General features: G+C 36.1%; 1 protein-coding gene across 1 annotated transcript; it reads left to right on the top strand.

The window, feature by feature from the left end:
- Positions 1–1,084: 1,084 nt before the first annotated feature.
- LOC136847192 (kynurenine/alpha-aminoadipate aminotransferase, mitochondrial-like) lies at positions 1,085–20,186 on the top strand. Its single transcript, XM_067118631.1, has 11 exons — positions 1,085–1,197; positions 6,696–6,763; positions 6,895–7,063; positions 8,393–8,582; positions 9,739–9,870; positions 10,262–10,408; positions 10,782–10,961; positions 15,514–15,640; positions 15,903–15,952; positions 18,585–18,743; positions 19,987–20,186. The coding sequence occupies exons 2-11, from the start codon at positions 6,697–6,699 to the stop codon at positions 20,050–20,052; spliced, it is 1,287 nt and encodes a 428-aa protein (XP_066974732.1). The 5' UTR covers positions 1,085–1,197; position 6,696; the 3' UTR covers positions 20,053–20,186.
- Positions 20,187–21,938: the final 1,752 nt, after the last annotated feature.

Below are 21,938 nucleotides of genomic sequence, written 5' to 3'. Positions count from 1 at the left end.
CTGGGCATAGGCTAAACATGTGTAACACACCGGCCTAGGTTAATAAACCCCGGACTACTCTTAGCTTGGACTGGTACTTGACGTCGTAGACGGACGAATCTTCATTTTGTAGTTACGGTTGAGGGAAACGCCGACTCCCGCGGGTTGTTTATTGCTTTTAGTAGGTTATATGGTGTAAACAACTTATTCCTAATGTTCCTTCCATAACTTTTAGAATTGGTTCTTACATAGGTACTTATACTGGTTCTCGTACAGATACCATATACTGGTTCCTGTAATACGAATGCCCAAGACTAGTTCCCTTTTACAAGGGAGAAATATGGCATTTCAAATGAAAATAAGGAGAGCTACATCCCTTTCCCCTATCAAGTCGCCAAACACGTTACGCACTTGGTTGAACTTACGCACTTACGTACGCACACTCGATCGTAGACAATCTCAATTTCAGTGGTTTGTCCAACTTATTAATAAGATGAAAACCAATTCGTTTTTCCAGTCCACCAATTATGAAGGGTATGGTCATTAATTCAAAAGAAGGATTTCCATCATTACAAAAGGAACAGCAAAGCTACAGTCAAGTGCTGTAGTTGACTGTAAGACCTTAGCCACTTACAGGAAGGGAGGAGTAGTAGGTTCATCTTTGGTGCTGCTGTCAGTTTAAGGAAAATTGCCTAGATATAATGTTTGGCCTTAAACCGTTAAAAAAACGCAACAGTGCCAAAGTTTTTCAGTTTTACGTGTTTTTATGTAGGTTTTAGCTGTAGATAAATCCTTATTTAGTTATTAACTCTGCTTTGTTTTTCACTTTTCACATAATATTGTTCACTCTATTTTGTGGAAGCGTGCTCTCAGGCTAACGGCTTTTACGAATTCTGTGAATGCGGAACAATCGTAAAACCAATGCCAGCAGAAACGAAAACAATCGTGATTCCTACAGGTTCTCATTATGTATGCATGCTCACATGTAACCGTAAAACCAGCGTGATCAAGATATTTTCCAATAAATCTTTTACATATATTTCTTAAGGAAAGACGAGACAACGTACTCTCTAAGGTATGTGTCGTCACGGACAGGGTTAGACTATTTAAAGTGGTTGCAACTACAACAGCCCCTCGTCTTCAAGAGTCGTCCACAGCGGAGGGACATTAAGTTCAAACCTCTTGTGTTGCGAAGGCAACTGTAGATAACGCGTGAAGGTAAGAGTCTCACATAACAATACTGTCTTCTCTCTTTTTCTTTTACACGCTGTGATTACCAATGACACGTTGTGATTCCCACCTGACAATCAGCCTTCTGTTCTCGCACACAAGCTCGTTTTCTCGCTTTCTTCTTTATTAGCGCTTGGGAGCTTAGCACTGTTTGAAGAAGAAAGAACAATAAACAATCTTTCAGTCTTGAACATTGCACAAACACGAGGCTCAAGTCTCAGTGTTCTAACATAATCCTTCCCACAAATAAAAAAGCAAAATAAAATGCTTTAAAAACAGGTCATTTAACGGTAAAATGTTTAAAAGATTTGGGTAACAAGCTCTTGAAAATAAGATGTTACCAAATAGGCGTAATCCCAACGTTTCGTATAGCTATCATCTATAATGGCAATAGTGTGCTGCTGATAGACGGCTTTTAAGAGGTATTCGATGTGCTACTGATGAACCTTCTGCATAAATGTATGAAATGCTAATGTTGTGGATGATCTATTCACAGGGGTTCATCAACGGTTCAGAAGTTAAAGTGTGAATGCTTTTTTTTAACTTAACTTCTGCGTCTTTCTGTCTTTCATCAAATCTTGTAACTCAATTTTCGACATGTTCCCTTCGTCCGATGGACTTGAAATTTTGTACGGTTACTCAATCCAGGTAACAATCAAACCTTACATGATCAGTAGGTCAGCAGTGACCTCTAGTGACCCTACAGTGACCTCTCCCAGTATCTCAGGATTTGTATGAAACTTCGGATTTTTCAAAACTTCTTTGACTCGGTAAATAACTCTTCGGATTTTTCAAACCTTTGGCTCGACAAGATATCAATTTTGTTTGCTACAATCATAAATCGGCTACAGTTTCTGTCAAAGTTAAATGTACCTTAGTTTTACCAGACCACTGAGCTGATTAACAGCTCTCCTAGGGCTGGCCCGAAGGATTAGACTTATTTTACGTGGCTAAGAGCCAATTGGTTACTTAGCAACGGGACCTACAGCTTATTGTGGAATCCGAACCACATTATAGCGAGAAATGAGTTTCTATCACCAGAAATAAATTCCTCTAACTCTTCATCAGCCGGCCGGGGAATCGAACTCCGGCCCAGCGAGTGCCAGTCCTCTCAGCTCTACCAACTCATCCAACGAAGAGCTTACAATTTCTGTCAAAACTAAGTATAGAATAGAAAAATAAAAAAATTAAAACAAGCTTTTATTAAAAGCACTAAAAAGTAAAAAATAAGTCTTTTGAGACACACCAAGATTTTCTTATAGTTAATCATGTCTACATAAATAAAAGCGTGGGCTCCAAACATGGAAGGAAATGCTACAAGAAATGAAAAAAAAATATATATATATTTCTTTTCTTTTAGGGCTTCTTTCCATGTTTGGTGCCCATGCTTTTATTTTTGTAGACATGATTAATTGTAAGAAAATCCTGGTGTGTCTCAAAAGATTTATTTTTCAATTTTTAGTGCATTTTAATAAAAGCATGTTTTAAAAACTTTTTTTTTTATACTTTCAAACATTAAGTACCAAATACTCACTGATATGAATTCACTTTAACTAAAGAACAACTTACACCCATTGGGAGTTATATGGATTCGAACCTACGCTTGTTGGATTTGATGCAGAAGTAGACAATTAACTTACACACTTCAGTAAAGTGAATGTTAAGAATGTTACGCATGCATCAGGGACAAAACTGTCATAAAACCTCCACGCGTTACTAACTTTTCACCTATGGTGGAGAGGGGTTGATATCGATTTTAAGTCCAGAACCTGAATTCGACAGGAATATGTATCGTACAATCTAAGACATCTTACTATCTCTCTCTTGATACCCTAAAGGGTAAGCCAAATTAGGCCTAGGTTAGGATCCTGGCTGATGCAGAAGTAGGGGCCGTTCAAAAATTACGTAACTCTTTTTTTGGTAATTTTTGACCGGCCCCCCCACCCTTGTCACGCCTCATAACACATGTCCAGACCTCCCCCCCCCTAGAAAATTATGTAACATCAGCTAGTAGCCCCCACCACCCGCCTAATTAGTATGTTTCCCTTTTTTAATGAAATAATATATTAAAGTCTAGCCTAATACCTGGGAATTATTACCTTTGGGTTTTTCTTAACAACTTTATGTTATGATATTAAAGAATCACAGATAAATTTGAGATGAAAATGTTCTCTTATGCCATGTTTAGAAGAGGATTAATTTGGTTTGTGATATTTTTCTACGTCATCTTCTTTTTGTAACGTGCTTTTTTCCATTTTTTGTATGTTCGTCATATTTATGCATGAAGTAGAGAATGTCGGAGCTCAGAAAAAGGATGAGTTTGTGATACTATTCTATGTCATGTGATACATATAGTAGAAAATGTTGAAGTACAAATAAGGGTAGGGTTTGTGATATTTTTTAAACATAATTATTAAAAAAATAAAACTAGCTACCGTATTCTCAATATTGCTAAAATATAGTAAAAGTCTATATGCAGAATCTTTACTATCTCTCTTTCTCTTTTTTCCTTCTACATTTACATCTTTTCAAAAGAAACAAAGGAAAAAAATCTGATATGTTATGTAACATATGGCTGCACCCCCTCCCCCCCAACTGTCACACTCATAACACTTCACCATATCCCCCCCACAAGCTCATCGTCGGGTGAGTCGGTAGAACTGTGGACTGGCACTCGCTAGGCCGGAGTTCGATTCTCCGGCCGGCTGATGAAGAGTTAGAGGAATTTATTTCTGGTGATAGAAATTCATTTCTCGCTATAATGTGGTTCGGATTCCACAATAAGCTGTAGATCCCGTTGCTACGTAACCAATTGGTTCTTAGCCACGTACAATAAGTCTAATCCTTCGGGCCAGCCCTAGGAGAGCTGTTAATCAGGTCAGTGGTCTGGTAAAACTAAGGTATACTTAACTTTTAACCATCCCCCCCCCCGCCCTCAGGTGTTATTTAATTTCTGACTTGTGACCTGACCAACTCAAGAAAAGAGTAACGTTAGAGTCACTTGTAATCGGCACATGAAAACATTACATAGCACCAGATTTATAACAAGCAAAAAGAATTTATTTTCCCAGAAATAACAAACAAATGACAAAAAAAATTTATTTACCCGTCACAGGTTTACTATAATTTTTTTTTTTTTACATTTTGGTTTGCAGTAATTGGGTAACGCCTCCCGTCTCCAGCTCAAAAAAGAGAGAAAAAAAAAGTGTGAGAAAATGGAACATGCAACAAGCAAAATAAGCGAAGTCCTTTCTCCTATTTGTTCATTGGTGCTACAAAGGAAGGTCAGGCGCCAACTGCATGCACAAGTCTTTCGCGTAACCAACTATGTTTTTATCAGTTACATAACTGACATCTAACCTTGACCGTCTCGTCTGTCTTGATTCTCCCTGACAACACTGCATCTTCTTCTTCTCTTGCTTTAGCTATCGCCATGAAGGCATGTTTACGTATCAGGATAAAAATTCTTATACCGGCGAAAGATGGTAATACAGACGAAGAGAGAATTATTTTAATGTCAGTTATCTCTACAGATTATGGTTAAGCATCCTGGTAAACGCTAGAGAGAGAGAGAGAGAGAGAGAGAGAGAGAGAGAGAGAGAGAGAGAGAGAGAGAGAGAGAGAGAGAGAATATTTGTAGTAAAACGCACCCTAGAAACATACCAGTATCTTCACCAATATCCTCACTAAATAAAGACTTGGTATGATGATAATAGAAAGTATTTGTGGTAAAATTCTTGGTAAAGATCACTGGTCAACAAGTAGATTTTACCAATTCATATTTTAACTGTACTTATCATAATCGTCCTAATTTATTTTTCGGAAGCCTTTATATGTCTTTATTTTTTCTTCTAGCGTTCAAAGTTTATCTGAGTAACAGTTTATAGTGTTCTTAAAAAAAAAAAATTTCTACCGTTTCATAGGCTAAGTTTTTCTTTTGGCATTAGTTGTGATTCCATTGTCTCTCAGACATTGTATATTTTCACATCTTTTATAGTTCTTAACGTAACTTTACGAACATTTTACGGGCTGTATGTCAGTTGCTATCCAGGTGCCAGTTAATATTAATATAATAACAGTCTCAAACTACAATATGTTCTAGAAATTCCATAGTTCAGTTTCATACTGAGTGAATGTTCAAATGACTGGATTGACTGTATACCTGTTCTTCATAATTAGTTGTTTTTTGCTGTCCTTGCCTCTTCTTCTCCTTTAATTTTCTCACTGTTTTTGTCATGTCATGTGTGGACCTTGTCAAAGTATATCCTTTGACCGAGCTGAATACCTATCCCTTATCCTTTGGCCTCTCCTCAGCAACCAACGGGAATAGATTATTTTTTATCTGGTGAATTCTCTCGTATCTGTCTACCATGTGACCAGGGACAGTATTTTTCAAGTTTCAATCTACAGTAGTTCAAGCGTCTCGTTGTACACAGAACAATCTGCGTTCTCACCAAAGAGCTGCCGAGCTCTCACCAACCTTGGGGGACACCCATTGTCACCAGGCATCACTCTCCCACCTTCCCCCCAATTTTGCCTCAAGTTGCTTTGACGAAAAGCATGTACAAAAAGATGAGTTACGAAGTGATGAAATTCCAGCGAAAAAAATAACTTTTGAAAAGAGGCAGCTTGAGTTCAATTTAGAAAATCACTGAGTCTCAACAGGGAGCCGAGTCAAACTAAAGTGGCCGGGTTGAAGCAATCTTAAGCTATTTTTTCTTCGGAGACTGGAGTGTTTTGCAAACTGGGGACTTCAATCATAAGATGAGGCAAAAGATTACGGCGGCGCCACATGAGTACTGAGATGGTTTAGCATTTTTTCCCTTTGTAACTAGAACGGGATTCTTCGTATGATGGCTGATCAGTTAACGTATAAATCCAGTTAACATGTGAACATACACTCTCGGAGTGTACACGAGTTTACTTGTCAAACAAAAAAAAAATAAATAAATAAATAAAGCCGAAATTCATACTACACTGGAGAACGCTTATCATTTACCGGAAAGAAATGCGATACTTACTTTAGCTTGCTTAAATACCCAGGGCAAAATGACTGGCATACATAGGCAACATAAAAGCAAATGAAAAAATAGCATCTGATTATACAAGATTAAATGCCTGCTATTCAAAGTGCGGCGTCAAACTTTGTAATTAAAAGCAATGCACATAGGCACAGAAAGCTTAATTAGTATGCAGTTTGACTGATTTCGCAATAGCGCGAAAGACTCTAGGTACTGTGGGAATTATTTTGAGTCATATTAAAGAAGATTAACATGCCGAGACATTTGAAATATGGGATTTGTCGTAGGAAAAACTCGGGGTCCAGTTACCAACACAGCAACATATCTTGAGCATTTTGAGGGATAATATTGGAATACCTTTAGAAAATCTAATAGTATAGCTTCCCATTTTGCTTTCTTCTTCAATAGAATAAAGAAAATAAAAAACTGCACAAGAAAAAAAAAATAAAATTTGTATATTTTCAGGATGGATTACACAAGATTCATGAATGGCGTGACCAAGAACAGAAAAGCAACAATACTGAGAGATCTATGTGAGTGCGATTTTCTTAATACGTCAGAAACTCTCCGATATTCCACTGATATACGACAACTGAACTCTATGGCCAAAACCACCCACACAGGCAGATATTTTTTAAGGTATTTATCAAGTTCTTCTTTGCAGTTAATCTGCAACTGCAAGGCGGCGATGACTGGGTATACGTGATAGGCGGTTTACCTAACGAGTCCGTGTTTCCCGTGAAGGAAGGACAGTTCACTATGGCAGACGGGAGGAAAATAACCTTAGATGAAAACGCGATGAAAGAGTGCTTGCAGTATGGACCATCAGGCGGGTAAGATACCTATATCTGTATTTTTTTTTTCTGTACGCACATTAGATTTGTAGTTACCAACTTTTCCAAAAAGTGTGGAAGAAATCGATAAGTTAAGAGGTCTTCATGGTTATTATACAGTAATTACACACGAATCTGGTTGAAAAGTGACCAGATTGACTTCTTAAAAACATATCTGTTTCAGTGTGGACTTTCACATAAGTAGGAACAGTCTTGCTTGGAGTGTGCTTTCTTTTGAACTCGCCTTATTGTGCTTAGATGTCAGCTATCTTGGAAAAGACAAAGTGTTTTTAAAATCTTGGTTTCAATGAAAATTATGTTTCACCTTATACATGTATTTAGCGCCTTAAAATTTCTATAAACTTCCACCTTTAATGGATAGTAGTAACCGAGTCTTTATCTTAAAAGGCACATGGTAGATCCTCTAAGTCAGTAAACTTGGACTTAGAATTCTAACTTAGTCTTTGGGCAATCAGAAATCTTTATCTAAGCTCACAAGTTACTTTGGGCCATTCCTGTCACTCTGCACACATCTCAACACTCTCTGCCCTGGTGCCTAATTCCAACTATCTGCTGCTCTAGGAACCGCCATATATAGGCTATGGGGTTCTGTCTGGTATGATTTTCTCAAGTTTCATCTCTAAGAGCAATCTTTTTCATTCATTTTCACTTTCACTTTTTCTATACATTTAGACCGACGGTTGTTACCGAGTTCGATGGCGACAAGATGTCGGCCTGCCATCCACCTCGGGAGGCTCTCGTGGCGTTCTCATTTCGATTAGTTTCTGACCTCTATTAATTGATTCACTAAAAGCGATGATCACATTTTTTTTTCGTACGAGATGCACAACATTAATTTCCATGGGCGCCAAGACGTCCGCTCTGGCACCTGGCATCGCTCAGTTCGTTATGGTCCTTTCCTGTTTTTCTCTGTCTCGGTTATGTTATTTTCTGTAATGCCCTTTTGCGTTTTTTGAGATGTTTAGTTTATTCGATTATAGATTCGATTCCATCATTATATATATATATATATATATATATATATATATATATATATATATATACATATAATATATATATATAAATATATACATATAAAACTAACCAGTCACTATTTACGATATACGTAGCCTATGTAGTTGTAATAACCACAACGCCCTCTTAGGCAATGTGGTTATTACAGCTACACACACACGCACACACACTCACACACACACACACACACACACATAATATATATATATATATATATATATATATATATATATATATATATATATATATATATAATACATACAGGTATATATAAACAAACTCATTCCCTTCCAGATATCCTCCGTTGGTGAAGCAGCTGGAAGCAATGGTGAAGAAGCACCACAATCCTCCACGGTGGTCTGAGAGAAAACTGATGACGATCAACGGCGCCCAAGATGGCCTCGGTGCGACCATAGAAATGATGATGAACGAAGGAGACTTCGTTCTTGTGGAGAAACCAGCTTACAGCTGTTATTTGTCCCTCGTAAGGCTTGGGAGAACTCGGTTATCACCTCTTCGACGAAGTCAGAGAGGTTTTCTTAGGTTGTTCCACCAAAACTAATTTTTCGGATCCGTTGACATCATAAACATGAAACGACGTTTTCGTAGGATATACTTAGATGCAATGATTACTAGATCTGTGAATCTAGACTCACATTTTGTCTTATATGTATCAGGGCTACGGTATCAATTTTTATATTAATGACCATAATCATCATTAGTTGTGGCTTAGTTAGGGTCCCACTGACTTTGCTTTAATTGCAAGTATTGTATTTACCCAATGTCAAGTGGACCTTCGTTTATCAGGAAAAGACTATGAAGGTGAGTTGCCAAAGTTGTCCTTATTATTAGAGGAATAAGTTAATTTCGCGTTGCTCGAACGTAAGTTTTATGATGCTAATATGGCTCACAATAACGATGGACATCTTAAGCAAAGTTGTAAACCTATTGTAAAAAGTAGAATAAGCAGCCATTCTTTGCAACCATATGTATACAGTATATTGGGTTAACATAATAAAGCAATGATCAAAGAATTTTTTATGCTATTTCTCAATGAAAAAGGGTCTGCTAATATAAGGAAGTCTAAATACAATTGCAAAGATTAAACTCAGTTTACAACATGGTTTATATTTCTGATATTTGGATTTGTTTGTGGTGAAACACTCTTTGCTTCGTCTTTTCACCAAAATAATATCTTTAAAAATACATTGCAACAAATCTATTAGAATGTTAGGCCTACGGACCGTATTTCGTAAACGCAACGAGATTTTCATTCAGTTTTAAGGAACATACATACATATTTCATGTTAACGCGCGTTCCACATGGCTGTTGTGCATGCATTCGCAACGTTGTAAGAAAAAAAAATCCTTTTCGTCACAATTGTCCTTTTGCACGGATTACTCGTATTTACCCGTACTCACAACAGCCACATTCTCATGGTGAAAAATCACATATTCTTTTTGATATGGTGTCTTAAGCTACAGAATTTTACTTGTGATAGCCTATTTTCCTTCCCATTCTCTCTCTCTCTCTCTCTCTCTCTCTCTCTCTCTCTCTCTCTCTCTCTCTCTCTCTCTCTCTCTCTCTCTCTTTTCTTCTCTGCGCCTACTCGTGTATTCAATGGAAGTTTTCTCTTCAGGTTCAATCGTATTCTCCGAGAATCCTGACCATGGAAACAGATGAAAAAGGACTCATACCCAGCTCCCTGAGAGCAGCGTTGTCTCGTTGGAATCCAGAAGAGATGTCGAAAGCCCACAAGGATGTGCCCAAGGTATCTAAAATTGAAGTTGGTGGCACTAATCTTTTTTAAACTGATGTAAACTACACATTTTCATATTCCACTGTAAATATAACACTTCAACATAGGAGGTTGGAATTATGGTATCAACGAGTTTAACCAAGGAAAAAGGGTAGCTTTTAAAGGTTGATCGAGTGAATAAGTTTCCCTGACACAATTTTAGTACCACCCAAGATCGTTTTATGGTATCTTTCAGCATCTTGCACCAACATTTGCACCAAGTACGTATCATTTATCTGCATGAAAAGAACTGAAGTCATGCAAATCTATTCGTTAGCGCGACGTCACGCAAGCACGTCTATCTACCATTTAAATTTTACCGCGAACTCTGGGCTATTTTGAGCAAAACTTGGCTTGTTTTCAGTTCATGTACACAAACCCCACGGGAAACAACCCCACAGGTACCATATTGCCAACCGAGAGGAGGAGAGAGATCTACGACATCTGCTGTCAGTATAATCTCATCATCATTGAAGACGACCCCTACTACTTCCAGCAATATACTTCGGAGGTAGGCGGCCAACTCCAGTTTGCTTTGTCTTATTTAAGTCCTTCCATATTGACCATTTTCTTCTTTTCTTTCTCTTATTTAGTTTTTATGTCATTTTTATCTGTTTCTATTGGTTCTTTATCTTGTCCTATTTCTTCTTCCTTTTATTTTTTCTTAGTTTATCATCCTTCCATCTACAATATTTGTCTACTGTCGCACACTTCTCTTTTATTGGTACTTTTCCTTTTCTTAATTCATTATCCATTTTAGTGTTTTTCTTGCAGTACGAGTCTTCAATATTCTGTTAAATAGTTGTTGTCAACATTGCGGCTTTTAATTTTCAGTGTTCCTATGTCATTTAATCTAGGAAGTCATCTATTTTGCTTCTCTTCAGGAGTACCCTCCAACTTTCCTAGGTCTGGACACAGAATGCCGCGTAATCCGCCTGGATTCCTTCTCTAAGACTTTTGGAGGAGGATTGAGGGTAGGCTTTGCAGTTGGACCGAAGCCTTTAATTGAGAAATTAATATTCCATCAACAAGCGTCCACTCAGCACGTTTCTAACCTATCACAGGTAGGGTTTCATGCACGTTGGCACGAACTCCCGTGCTATTTGAATAAATCCTGAGGGCTTTTCTCTCCTTTGTAATACATTTGAATAGGAAAAGAACAGATGTGGTACTACTGAGTGGGGCAGTTGATGTTTATAAATAGTACATTAAATCTGGAGACCAATGATAAAGGCTGAAAGTCTTTGTAAGGTGATGATGAGAAGCCAGTAAAGACTGAATAATTAATGTCAGTGTGGATAGTGAGAAAACAAAAGTGGTAGTCTAGCACAGATGAATGATACTAAGGAAGGGAAGACGTATGTCACAGAAGAAATAAACTCAGGAAGGTAGCTAGGCTAAGCGAAAAGTTTTGAGGGAAATGGGTCTATGCGAGATTATTTTTATGAATAAAGTGAAGTAATGGAGCTGAATGGTTTGCGTAGCATATACTTGTATGGGGCTGTCTGAGAGTTTAAAGGAATGCAGATACTGTATTTGGTGAAAGTTTTCTTGCAGGTTAAGAGATGGAAAAGGTTTTTTGGTGGGTCACATAAGAGAAAATTGCAGATAACAGATAGGTGTATATTATTATTATTATTATTATTATTATTATTATTATTATTATTATTATTATTATTATTATTATTATTATTATTAAAATAAAATAGTTTAACCAGACCACTGAGCTGATTATCAGCTCTCATAGGGCTGGCCCGAAGGATTGGGATGAAATACCAGGTCTAGGCTTAAGGCCTAGAACTGGGACCAAATAGTTTATTCGCATGATGATGAATGAATGAATGAAAATGAAATTTAAAAGAAAAAAACTGTACAAGGTATATGCTTTTACACTGGAACACATTTATACATTAAATGCATTTGCTCATTTCCGTACATACAAAAAATAAAATGAAATAAATAAAAAATAAAAAATTAAAATTCAGAATAACTTAAAATTTCGTTTTCTTTTTTTTTAATTCATTAAACGCCCTGTGGGCTTTTGCATTTTCATTATTTATTTTTATATACTGTCTATTAAATTACACCTCCTCATGAATGTTGAAATTAGAATGACTGACTATGTAGAAGATTCTGACAAAATTTCCCCCACCGATCTACTTCCAAAGGTTGATAATCGCTGTTGGTTATATTTTGGATAGTCACACAACATATGTTTGACTGTTATCAACACTTTGCATTTTGAGCATTTGGGAGGAAGGCCATGTGGACTGTTCATCAAGTGTCCATGTGTCAAACGTGTATGGCCTATTCGAAGACGCCTCAGAATTACTTCTCTCTCTCGCTTTCTCCCTCTCTCAATTTCTGTGATATGATGAACTCCATTTTCCAACAAAGGATTTTATGTTTCAATTGATTATTTATAGGTTCCTCATTCTATATATTTTGCTATTTATTTACAGTGATTGTTTTTATCTCTGAAGTAATCACTAACTGGGAGTTTTACATTTGCTCTTGTCATGTGGACTGCTTCTTTAGCTGCTTTATCAGCCTCTTCATTTCCTTTATTTTACTTTTCATGGCTTTCTTTCTAAATTTGGCTGATATTTTATAGTATAGAGGTTTTAATGCATCTGTTTCTAATAATATAATTGTTACTTTTAATATTTCTAATAACATAATTGTTACTTTTAATATGTTTTCTTCTAGGAATGGTTCTGATTTATTGATATTATTGAATCTTCTGTTTAGAGTATCGAACCGTCTTGCTAGCAAGTGTTTTTCTCGTACTAATTCATTTAGGTCATCTGACCACCAGGGGACTTTATGTTTTTTATCATGAGGTTCTGAATAAGGAATAGCTTCGTCTGCTGCCTTTTATTTGAAGGATACAAAGAATTCATTTGTCTCATTATGATTTTTCAAATAATCATATGGATGAACATTTCTGGTATGCACGTTAAGTATTTCCCAATCTCCTTTTTCAATGTTAGAATGTGGGGAGTATGGTTTCGGTTTATTATCTAATAGGGATATTATAAGTATATCTTAGTTTAACCAGACCACTGAGCTGATTAACAGCTCTCCTAGGGCTGGCCCGAAGGATTAGACTCGGGCTAGATTTATTTTTACGTGGCTAAGGATCAATTGGTTACCACATTATAGCGAGAAATGAATTTCTATCACCAGAAACAAATTCCTCTTGTTCTTCACTGGCCTGTCGGAGATTCGAAATCGCGACCAACAGAGTGGTAGCTGAGAACGGAACCCGCTCACCCAGCGAGGCATTTGGGGATATTATGGGAAAATGATCACTTAATCATCACATGTTTTCCAATCTAGTTTGTTAACTACATTTGTTGAACAAAGGGTGACATCTATTGAGGAAAATGTTCCACGAGTTTTGGAGCAGCGTGTATTTACTTCGTTGTCATTCAGAAAACAGAGATTAGTGGTGTTCATTTTCTATTTTTTTTCTCCATTTTGATCTGGTGTAATATGTGGGTGGTCAGATTATACTAAATAACAAAAGTTGATGTTTTCTTAAGTCTGTTATAAATTAACTTGTATTTTTGTAGGTCTTGATTCATTTTTTGTTGTAGTTTGAATCTGATTTTCGTTATCTGTTACATTTTTACTATCTTGATTTAATTTTTCCATTTTGATTTTCTTTAGAATATATCTTAAACGTATGTTTAAGAATATATCTTAAACATTGATATGTAATCTAAGTGTTCAATACACATGCAACCTTCTTCATGAGACTTTGTTTGTTTTTTCTTTATTCCTATTCCTCAAGTCATTTCTTATGATGTTGGTTAGGCTTTCTTTACTTATAGTTTTATTTACTGCAATCACATGAATCTTCATGTTCATCAGTTTGTGTTTTTTTTTCTCATGGCGCCTATAATTGGTGATGGGTGAATTTCTTTGCTTTCATTGTGGTTATCTACATTTTAGTTTGCCATCTCACCTGAATTTTGTATACTGCTCCTAGAGGTACTGTCGTTACTTTGGGAGAGAGTGGAATGTTTGATTTAGTGGTCTGTTTCTGAATTTTATCTTTTGGTGAGATTGGTGGATTATTTATCTTTTTAGAGCTTTGTTTCCTGGAATTAGGTGCGGTCTTATCTAATTTAGTTCCCTCTTCCGAGCTGTGTTATGTTTTATCACATTCGTGTGATTTTAATTCTTCTTCGTCATTATTCGTTGCTGTTTCCAGTAGAGTTAAATCGATTGTCCACTGTGATAATGTCATTGACGTCTGAAATTTCCTTAGGAGATTGCTTTTCGTCATGTATTTTTTGTGGTGGTATTTCTTTATTTCTGTTATCATTCATTTCAGTTCTGGTATTGTTTGATTTTGAAGTTTCTGCATACCTAAATTTCTCACCTGGGTCATTCAGTCCTCTCACTTTTATTTCTAACTTTGCTTCCCTGATCTACATTCCAGTTCGTTCCTGTAGTAATTAAAGTTCAGTATTGCAGATATAGAAGGCACATACTGTAAAACGAGCATGGTGTTCTAGTCCATAATTTATGCATTTTGACTCTCCAAAGAGGGAATCAAAGTGAATCAAGGTTGGGTCATGACAAAATCTACTTCTTTTAGGCTTGGTATATGGTATTAAGGTTTTAATACCACCCTGATTTTCATGAACTGAGTTTTCCTGATAACAGTCCACTGCCATGCCAGAAGGCGTAGGGAGTTTTGTTTGTTTCTCCGTATAACGAGTATTATAAATTTCATTCAGGATGAGGGCCCTCTCACCAGGGAGTCCCAACTGGGGGAGGAGCAACAATGTCACCAAAAGTGGTAACTGCCCTGGGATCCTCAACTGGATATACACCACACCCGCAGTGCCTTAAGGGTCATCAGTCCGTCGAGATCGGACCCAGCACTGAGGGCATGGCTTGACATAAAAATTCCCCCTCACTCGCCCATGTCTGGTACTCTACTTTTATGAATGGAGAAGCACGCCATCTAACTCCACCCTCCATCAAGTTAAAAGAGCAGTGAATTCAGTAATCCAATACCATGCCAAGGTCATCAACGAAAGAGGAAGAAGGGAAGGGGAAAATTTATAGGAGGAGGAGGAGGAGTAAAAGAGTTTTAGGTCCCAATGTTTAGTTGAATCCACAGCAGGGAGAGTAGGGGCAGAAGAGCATACTCTCCCTACAGTGGATCCCTCAGCTCCCTCCCCCCACCTCGTCAAGGGGTTGGGATCAGGGGGGAGATAGGTGAATAACTAGACTCACTAGCTGATAGAAAAGCTTGCATGGTTAAGAAATTTTTGGAGGAAGACGTTGGAAGTACAGGCCAGATAGTGTAGAAGAATCACTAAAATGGAAGGTCATTAACATTCATCACTATCATTAGTTGCACTTTAGATTTCCACCCTGCCTGAAGCATGAATATGGATAGTCCATTACGATTAAGCTCCCGCCTTCTTAGCTAACGTGAATGACAACTTTCTAAGAGTTGATGCAAGTACACGACTTTTTAAAAGAACGGAATTTTCTTACAAATATCTTATTTTACCTACCAAAATATCAGTTAGCTGTAAGTTTTAGTTCAATCTTTCCTAGTGTCATTTTTTTTAACCATTTTATCAGGTTACCCTCCACCATATTCTAAATGCCTGGGGAGACGATGGCTATGAGCGACACTTGGAGATGGTCAAGGAATTCTACTGGAAGAGAAGAGACGCTGTTATCGCTTGTGCTGAAAAACACTTATCGGGTGAGGAATATTGTTTCTTTTTGCCCAAAAATTCTCACAATAATCTATCCATAACACAAAAAATATTATGATTGCTTACAAATTTTGAACATTTGACCAAAAATCAATTCCAATTTAGTATTGAATCATACTCTATATCACGATCCCGCAGTAAATGACAAACTGCATAATGAGTAGCCTTTAAATTTGTATTTTCTTTTCACTCAATTAATCTAATGTCGCAATGGCTACGAACATTTCCTTAATACTGTATATTTTTCAGAGTTGTGTGAATGGAACGTCCCTGCCGGAGGTCTCTTCTTGTGGCTGAAGGTAAGAGGGGAAAAAAATTATGTCTATTTGGAAACACTCCTTGTAAAGACATAAACATCGTTTTCCTAAAACGTTTCGCTGAATATGTCCTCTTTGGTTTCAAGCATAACTTTGTTAAAATTTTCTAACTCCCCCAAAGACTGTTGGAACCGAAGCTCTGGAGATTTACCAGAATCGAATTCTGCTACAAATTATTCCATTTATATTTTCCTTTGTTTACACTTCATCCAGTTGCTACCATATTGCATAATTCAAAAAACGAGACTGTTCCACATCTCGTATCTCAGATTGTTAATATAAAGTTTTAATCAACACATAGAAGCCCGTAAATTTTGCTGTACGTTGTTGCATTCTCTTTTATTTACCCATACAAAAGGTCTTGAAAGAAAGATGTTCTGTTTCCGAAAGTGATAAATCGCTAACACATAGATATAAAGTCGACCCCCGGTATTCGCGAGGGATAGGGACCACAACCTCCCGCGAATAGCTAAAATCCGTGAATACTTGACACATCCCCTTAAAAATTTTAATCGTTCAAACACCAAATATAACTATACACTAATATTTTAACATAATTTCAATATCACTTTAATATGATTTTGTTTCAGTCACTTTAATATCATGTCAATATGTATCATTTCTGAGCATCGTATCAGGATTCACTATAAGGAGGTCCCTTGGGTGATATAAAAGGGTCCCTCCTGAACCTATGGAGGGGAGAGAACCATTTTTTTTACCAGCCAAGGCTAGTTATTATTTAATCTTATTACTGTTATTATAGGTACAGTATTATTATTATTATTATTATTATTATTATTATTATTATTATTATTATTATTATTATTATTATTGCAAAATCCTTGAGAAGCCCTGCAGAAGTGGTTGTTTGTTTATGTAATTTATAAGTTTTCATGCTTTTATGTGTAAAAGTGGTATGGAAAATTTGTATTTTTATTTTTGAACATAAATACTGTATGATAATAAAATCACAAAACAGCTGTCAAAGTTAACATTCTCTCTCTCTCTCTCTCTCTCTCTCTCTCTCTCTCTCTCCTTCATATATCACAAATTTTCGGCTTTTGATATCTGACGTAAGAAAAACTTTTCTCTCTTTCCAAAGTTATTCTCTCTTTTTCTGTAATAAATCATGAATAATTCACTCTTGATGTTTAATAAGGACAAACGCCCCCCCTCCCTCTCTCTCTCTCTCTCTCTCTCTCACGTTACTCTCTCTGTCTCCGTAATAATTCCTGAATATTTTCAAGAGATATTTAACACAAGGGCAACCCCTCTTCTCTCTCTCTCTCTCTCTCTCTCTCTCTCTCTCTCTCTCTCTCTCTCTCTCTCCTTACACGAGGGGTTCTGGAACCCAATATGACTGTACTTCTTATTACCTGTATTATTACAGGTACAGTATTATTATTAATATTATTTAATCTTAATATTAATATTTGAAAAGTAGTAAATCATTTTTCTATTATACAATTAAAATTATCTGCTGTACAGCTACAGACGTACAGACAAACAGTAATATGTAGGTTGCGCTAACTACGAGAGAGAGAGAGAGAGAGAGAGAGAGAGAGAGAGAGAGAGAGAGAGAGAGAGAATTAGTAAGCAACCTTTGACCCGCTGATCAGCAACATTCCCCCTTCTTGTCATGTTAAATTGACATGTCTGACAGCTTTTGTCTTCCAGCTTCTTACAAAAGATGAGGGAAAGATATTTGTTTGTTTAAAATAATAGGAATTTTGTAATTATAGTTATGTTATTATCATTATTATTATTATTATTATTATTATTATTATTATTATTATTATTATTTAATCTTATTAATATTTAAAAATTAGTACTTATTATTAGGTAAAAAATTTATTTATCATACAAAACAAATAAACATATACATGTACCATAAAAACTCTCTCATCTCAGTGAGAGAGAGAGAGAGAGAGAGAGAGAGAGAGAGAGAGAGAAATTATTACTTTTCTCATTTAATGTTATTTGATGTACACATAAAAGCTTGAAAACTTATAAATTACATAAAAAAATTAAACATAAACACTTTAGCAGGGTTTCTCAGTATTCACAAATAATCGCGTGTGTGTGGAAAACTTGTGAATGACAATTAGTTAGTTTCCAATGAAAAGTTTGTGTGTCTGTGAATTTGTGCAACTCAAATTGCACAAGTTCGGGGTATTACTGTACACTAATTAGTGAATATTTCTCGAAAAAAAGTCTGCGAATTGTTGAATTTTTGTGAATAATTTGGGGATAAGTTCCACAGAAAAAATCCGCAAATCAGGTGAGTCCATGAATTGTGAGACTGCGAACAGTGGCGGTTGACTGTGTATATATATATATATATATATATATATATATATATATATATATATATATATATATAAAACTAAAGTTGTATGAATACATAACTATGTATTCATACCATTATGTGTTATGAGAACTCCTGATTCTGTCTATTACAGTATTAGATTTTTTGTACTGCAGACGAACAAAAGTCTCAAACACTAATTGTTTGTCAGGAATAACTCATAAACGAAAAATCTTATTCTATTATTCGGATTTCAAAAAGAGAGAGAGAGAGTTATCGAGAGTTCCTTTAACAACTTCATTTCAGGTGAAGAACATACCCGACGTGTGGGACATGATCATGAAGAAAGCAGCAGCGAAGAAAGTCGTCTTGGTACCTGGAAATGGCTTCATGCCAGACAGCAGCAAGCCGTGCCCGTATGTCAGGGTGGCATTTTCTCATACTCCAACGGAAAAGATAGAAGAGGCAAGTTCCTTCTTTTCTCACTTCTAAATACCTTCTTGAGCCAACGGTTTCATTTTTTCTTTGTTATCCTGGTTTCCATTCAGTGTCATAATCCTAAACATCCTTGACCCAATTTTTTTTTTTTGTGGATGCAAATTAATTCCTTTCACTAATCTGTAGTTTTCCCTATTAGCCCAAGACAGCACACCAGCAGCTCTCATCCCAAAAGGTTTTACGTATCCTGACTGCCTTTGATAACCGTTCAGTTATTGAGTTCTGGATAGACTGCATCAGCAGCGAACACTCCTCCTCTACTCTTATCATGCAAACTTATTCACTTTACATTCCGTTACCTATCTGCTAAACAACCGTAAGAGCATAACACACTCAGGCTTTATTCTTAGTCCGTTTCTTTCTTATCCATGTTCCCACAAAGATTCTACGTTTTCAAAAGCAAAAAATTATTAGATTACCAACTAGGCTGTACATTCGTAATATTTCGTTATGTGGCTGTACATTCGTAATATTTCGTTACTGTATTAACTTTATTATTATTGAACACTGGCCTTTTCATATTTCATACACACAGAGTCAAAGTCTTGTCCATTTAATCGCAACAGTGTTTCAAAAACAGTCACCCAGAGTCTAGACAACCTCTATTTCCCACAAGAACAATACCCTTTCGATTTGGTGGTTCTTACCATCAACTGTGCTGTCTTAGTAACTCACACACCATCCAGTATAACTACTAGTTCGTTATTTTTGTGAACTATTTATGTTTTGTACAAAACAGAATCACCTTCTGTTCTTATGTGATTCATTCAAATAGATATTTCACAGTCATTCACATGGACTTTGATAGCTTCAGTTGGTCACGTTAATTTTGCTTAAGCAGTGATAGCTTCAGTTAGTCATGTTAATTTTGCTTAAGCAGTTTATTTTACTTCAGTTTTTGTGGCTGTTTTTCCTTTTTATTTGAAATGAGGTAAACATTAGAATATCTAAAAATAAAAAAAAGGAAAAGTATAGTTAAGTTTAATTGTATTATGTATGCTGATTTATGTCAAGCAGCATAATTTGAATGTGTTTTTTTTTTCTTGTAGATAACAGATCCTCCAGGATTTACCAAACCCTCCAATTTTCCATCGCTTTCACTTCTCCTAGATTAAGTTCTGAATTCACTCTTTTGATCTTCGTTATCGCTAGGAATTATGCTCATATATTTTTTCATTTTTCTTACTGTAGTTTTGATCTTTGACCACAGGCTTTCAGAAGATTTGCAGAAATGATACGTGAAGAAATGAGCATCAGCAAGTCCACCAAAGGCTAGTTATTGAGCAAATCATCTATTGCCAAAACAGCTGTACTGACATGAACAGAATTTTTTTTTTTTTTTGGCAAAGAAGCCCAAACCTACAGGAAATTATTGATCTTTCTCATTAAAAAATCCCTGAATTAAATAATTTTCTTAGTTTTATTTATTTCCGCCAGTTTCTTTAAAGACTTACTGTCGTGCCTTTATCAAATTTAACATCTGCTGATGACTCCTTGGTATAATATCACGCAAGAGTCTGGCTAAACAGATGTAACTAATTCAAAAGCACGATGTCACATCAAAGTGCTTCTCTTTTGGGGATAAACGCTAATTCAAAAATGGGTTTGATCTCCTTTAATCTGCTACTGCCAGATACATTTCTTCACTAAGTCTGCTGTTTGTTCAAGATGATGGGTTGTACAAATAGCAAAAATCACGTACAGGAATGTGTACTGTATATTCAGTCTAAACATAGTAGCTGCAGCTTTGCATACTTCATCCTCATCTCCTCTTCTTTTAATTCGGTTCAACATCTCGGCTGCATACATAGGCCTACAGTATTAGAGAATGAAAACCTAACTTGTTTAAAATGAGGATTTTTAGGACAACAATTTTGAAGGGCTTCAAAAACCCTCTGAGTTACTGAAAAATAGTACTTTTCTTTTGAGGCATGTGGTGACTATATTTCTGACAGTTTGGTTGTGACAACATGCATTGTTCGGTAAAGAGGGCTAAATTGATTCACTGGATGATACTGCAACAAATACTACTACATTTGAAGATTTTAGAGCCATCAGTGTATGAACTGCCCTCTCTTTCATTTTTTCTTGGAATTTCATACTTTAAAATCTAGAGAAAAGACTTATTCGCTTTCATGGCAAGTCTCAACTGAAGTATCAAAGCACAGTAAGACTGTAATAAGGTAATTGACTTTTTTATACACAGTTTTAAATAAACAGAACTTGGAAGAAATACGTACCTGAAAAGCCATAATATTCTTTGTCAATATTTGTGTTAGAAAAATGAGCCAAACCAAAAGTAACTTCTTATTTTGTAAAATTTATACTTACATTTGACTTACCTAGACTTTTAATGAAGACATTAATTTTCTACCATGTCTCTCCCCGGCGATTGATGGAAAAATTTCATGTGGCAATGTCAACTAATGGCCATAAAATAATCAACATTAAATATTGTGCATGAATATCTTATCAAAATTGGAAACAATAAAATCAAGATAAGGATGGCTGCATCCGCTACCTGCACTAACACACTTCATTCTACAGGACACCTAGGTAAACCTTGACCACCCCTCTATTTGAAAGTTTTAATTAAAAACGTTTATTGCTTTTATTCACACTAGGCCGTAGTTGGCTGTTTTAAAAATCATCAATAGAATTGAGAAACATGCGTCTTGGGTTATACTCGACTTCAGAAGATATGAAACTTTTCCTCAAGTCTGGTTACCACCCAGAATGTTGTTAGCATATCAAAAGTGGCTCAAGTTTTAATCACATTAAATACCAACTTTTTCACAGGCATTCTAAACATCATTTATCATAAATTCCTGAAGAACACAACTGTATACATCAAGGGTTAGCAACCTGTTCAGCACAGGTCATTGACCACATCTATGAAAATCAGTATGTCACCTTTACTGACATCTAATGGTTTTGTTTCTATAAATGACCATCTCTCAACATCAAGAACAAGCTGAAAGACTCTACACCCTGCACTTCAATTAAGTCACTTAGTAATTGACTTGGGCATCTATATTGCTATTTGTGGTTCTTATCTCAGGTATGACATGAAAAAAAATTCTCCTCAAATTTCTGGCTGTACCATGGCCTTCCAGTCTTTTGTTTAGCTTCCCTACTTGAGGGTACAAGTTTACTTTATTT

This window comes from Macrobrachium rosenbergii, chromosome 2 (genome assembly GCF_040412425.1).
Source record: "Macrobrachium rosenbergii isolate ZJJX-2024 chromosome 2, ASM4041242v1, whole genome shotgun sequence".
Taxonomy (NCBI): Eukaryota; Metazoa; Arthropoda; class Malacostraca; order Decapoda; family Palaemonidae; genus Macrobrachium; species Macrobrachium rosenbergii.
This window is presented reverse-complemented; position numbering and strand designations above follow the sequence as displayed.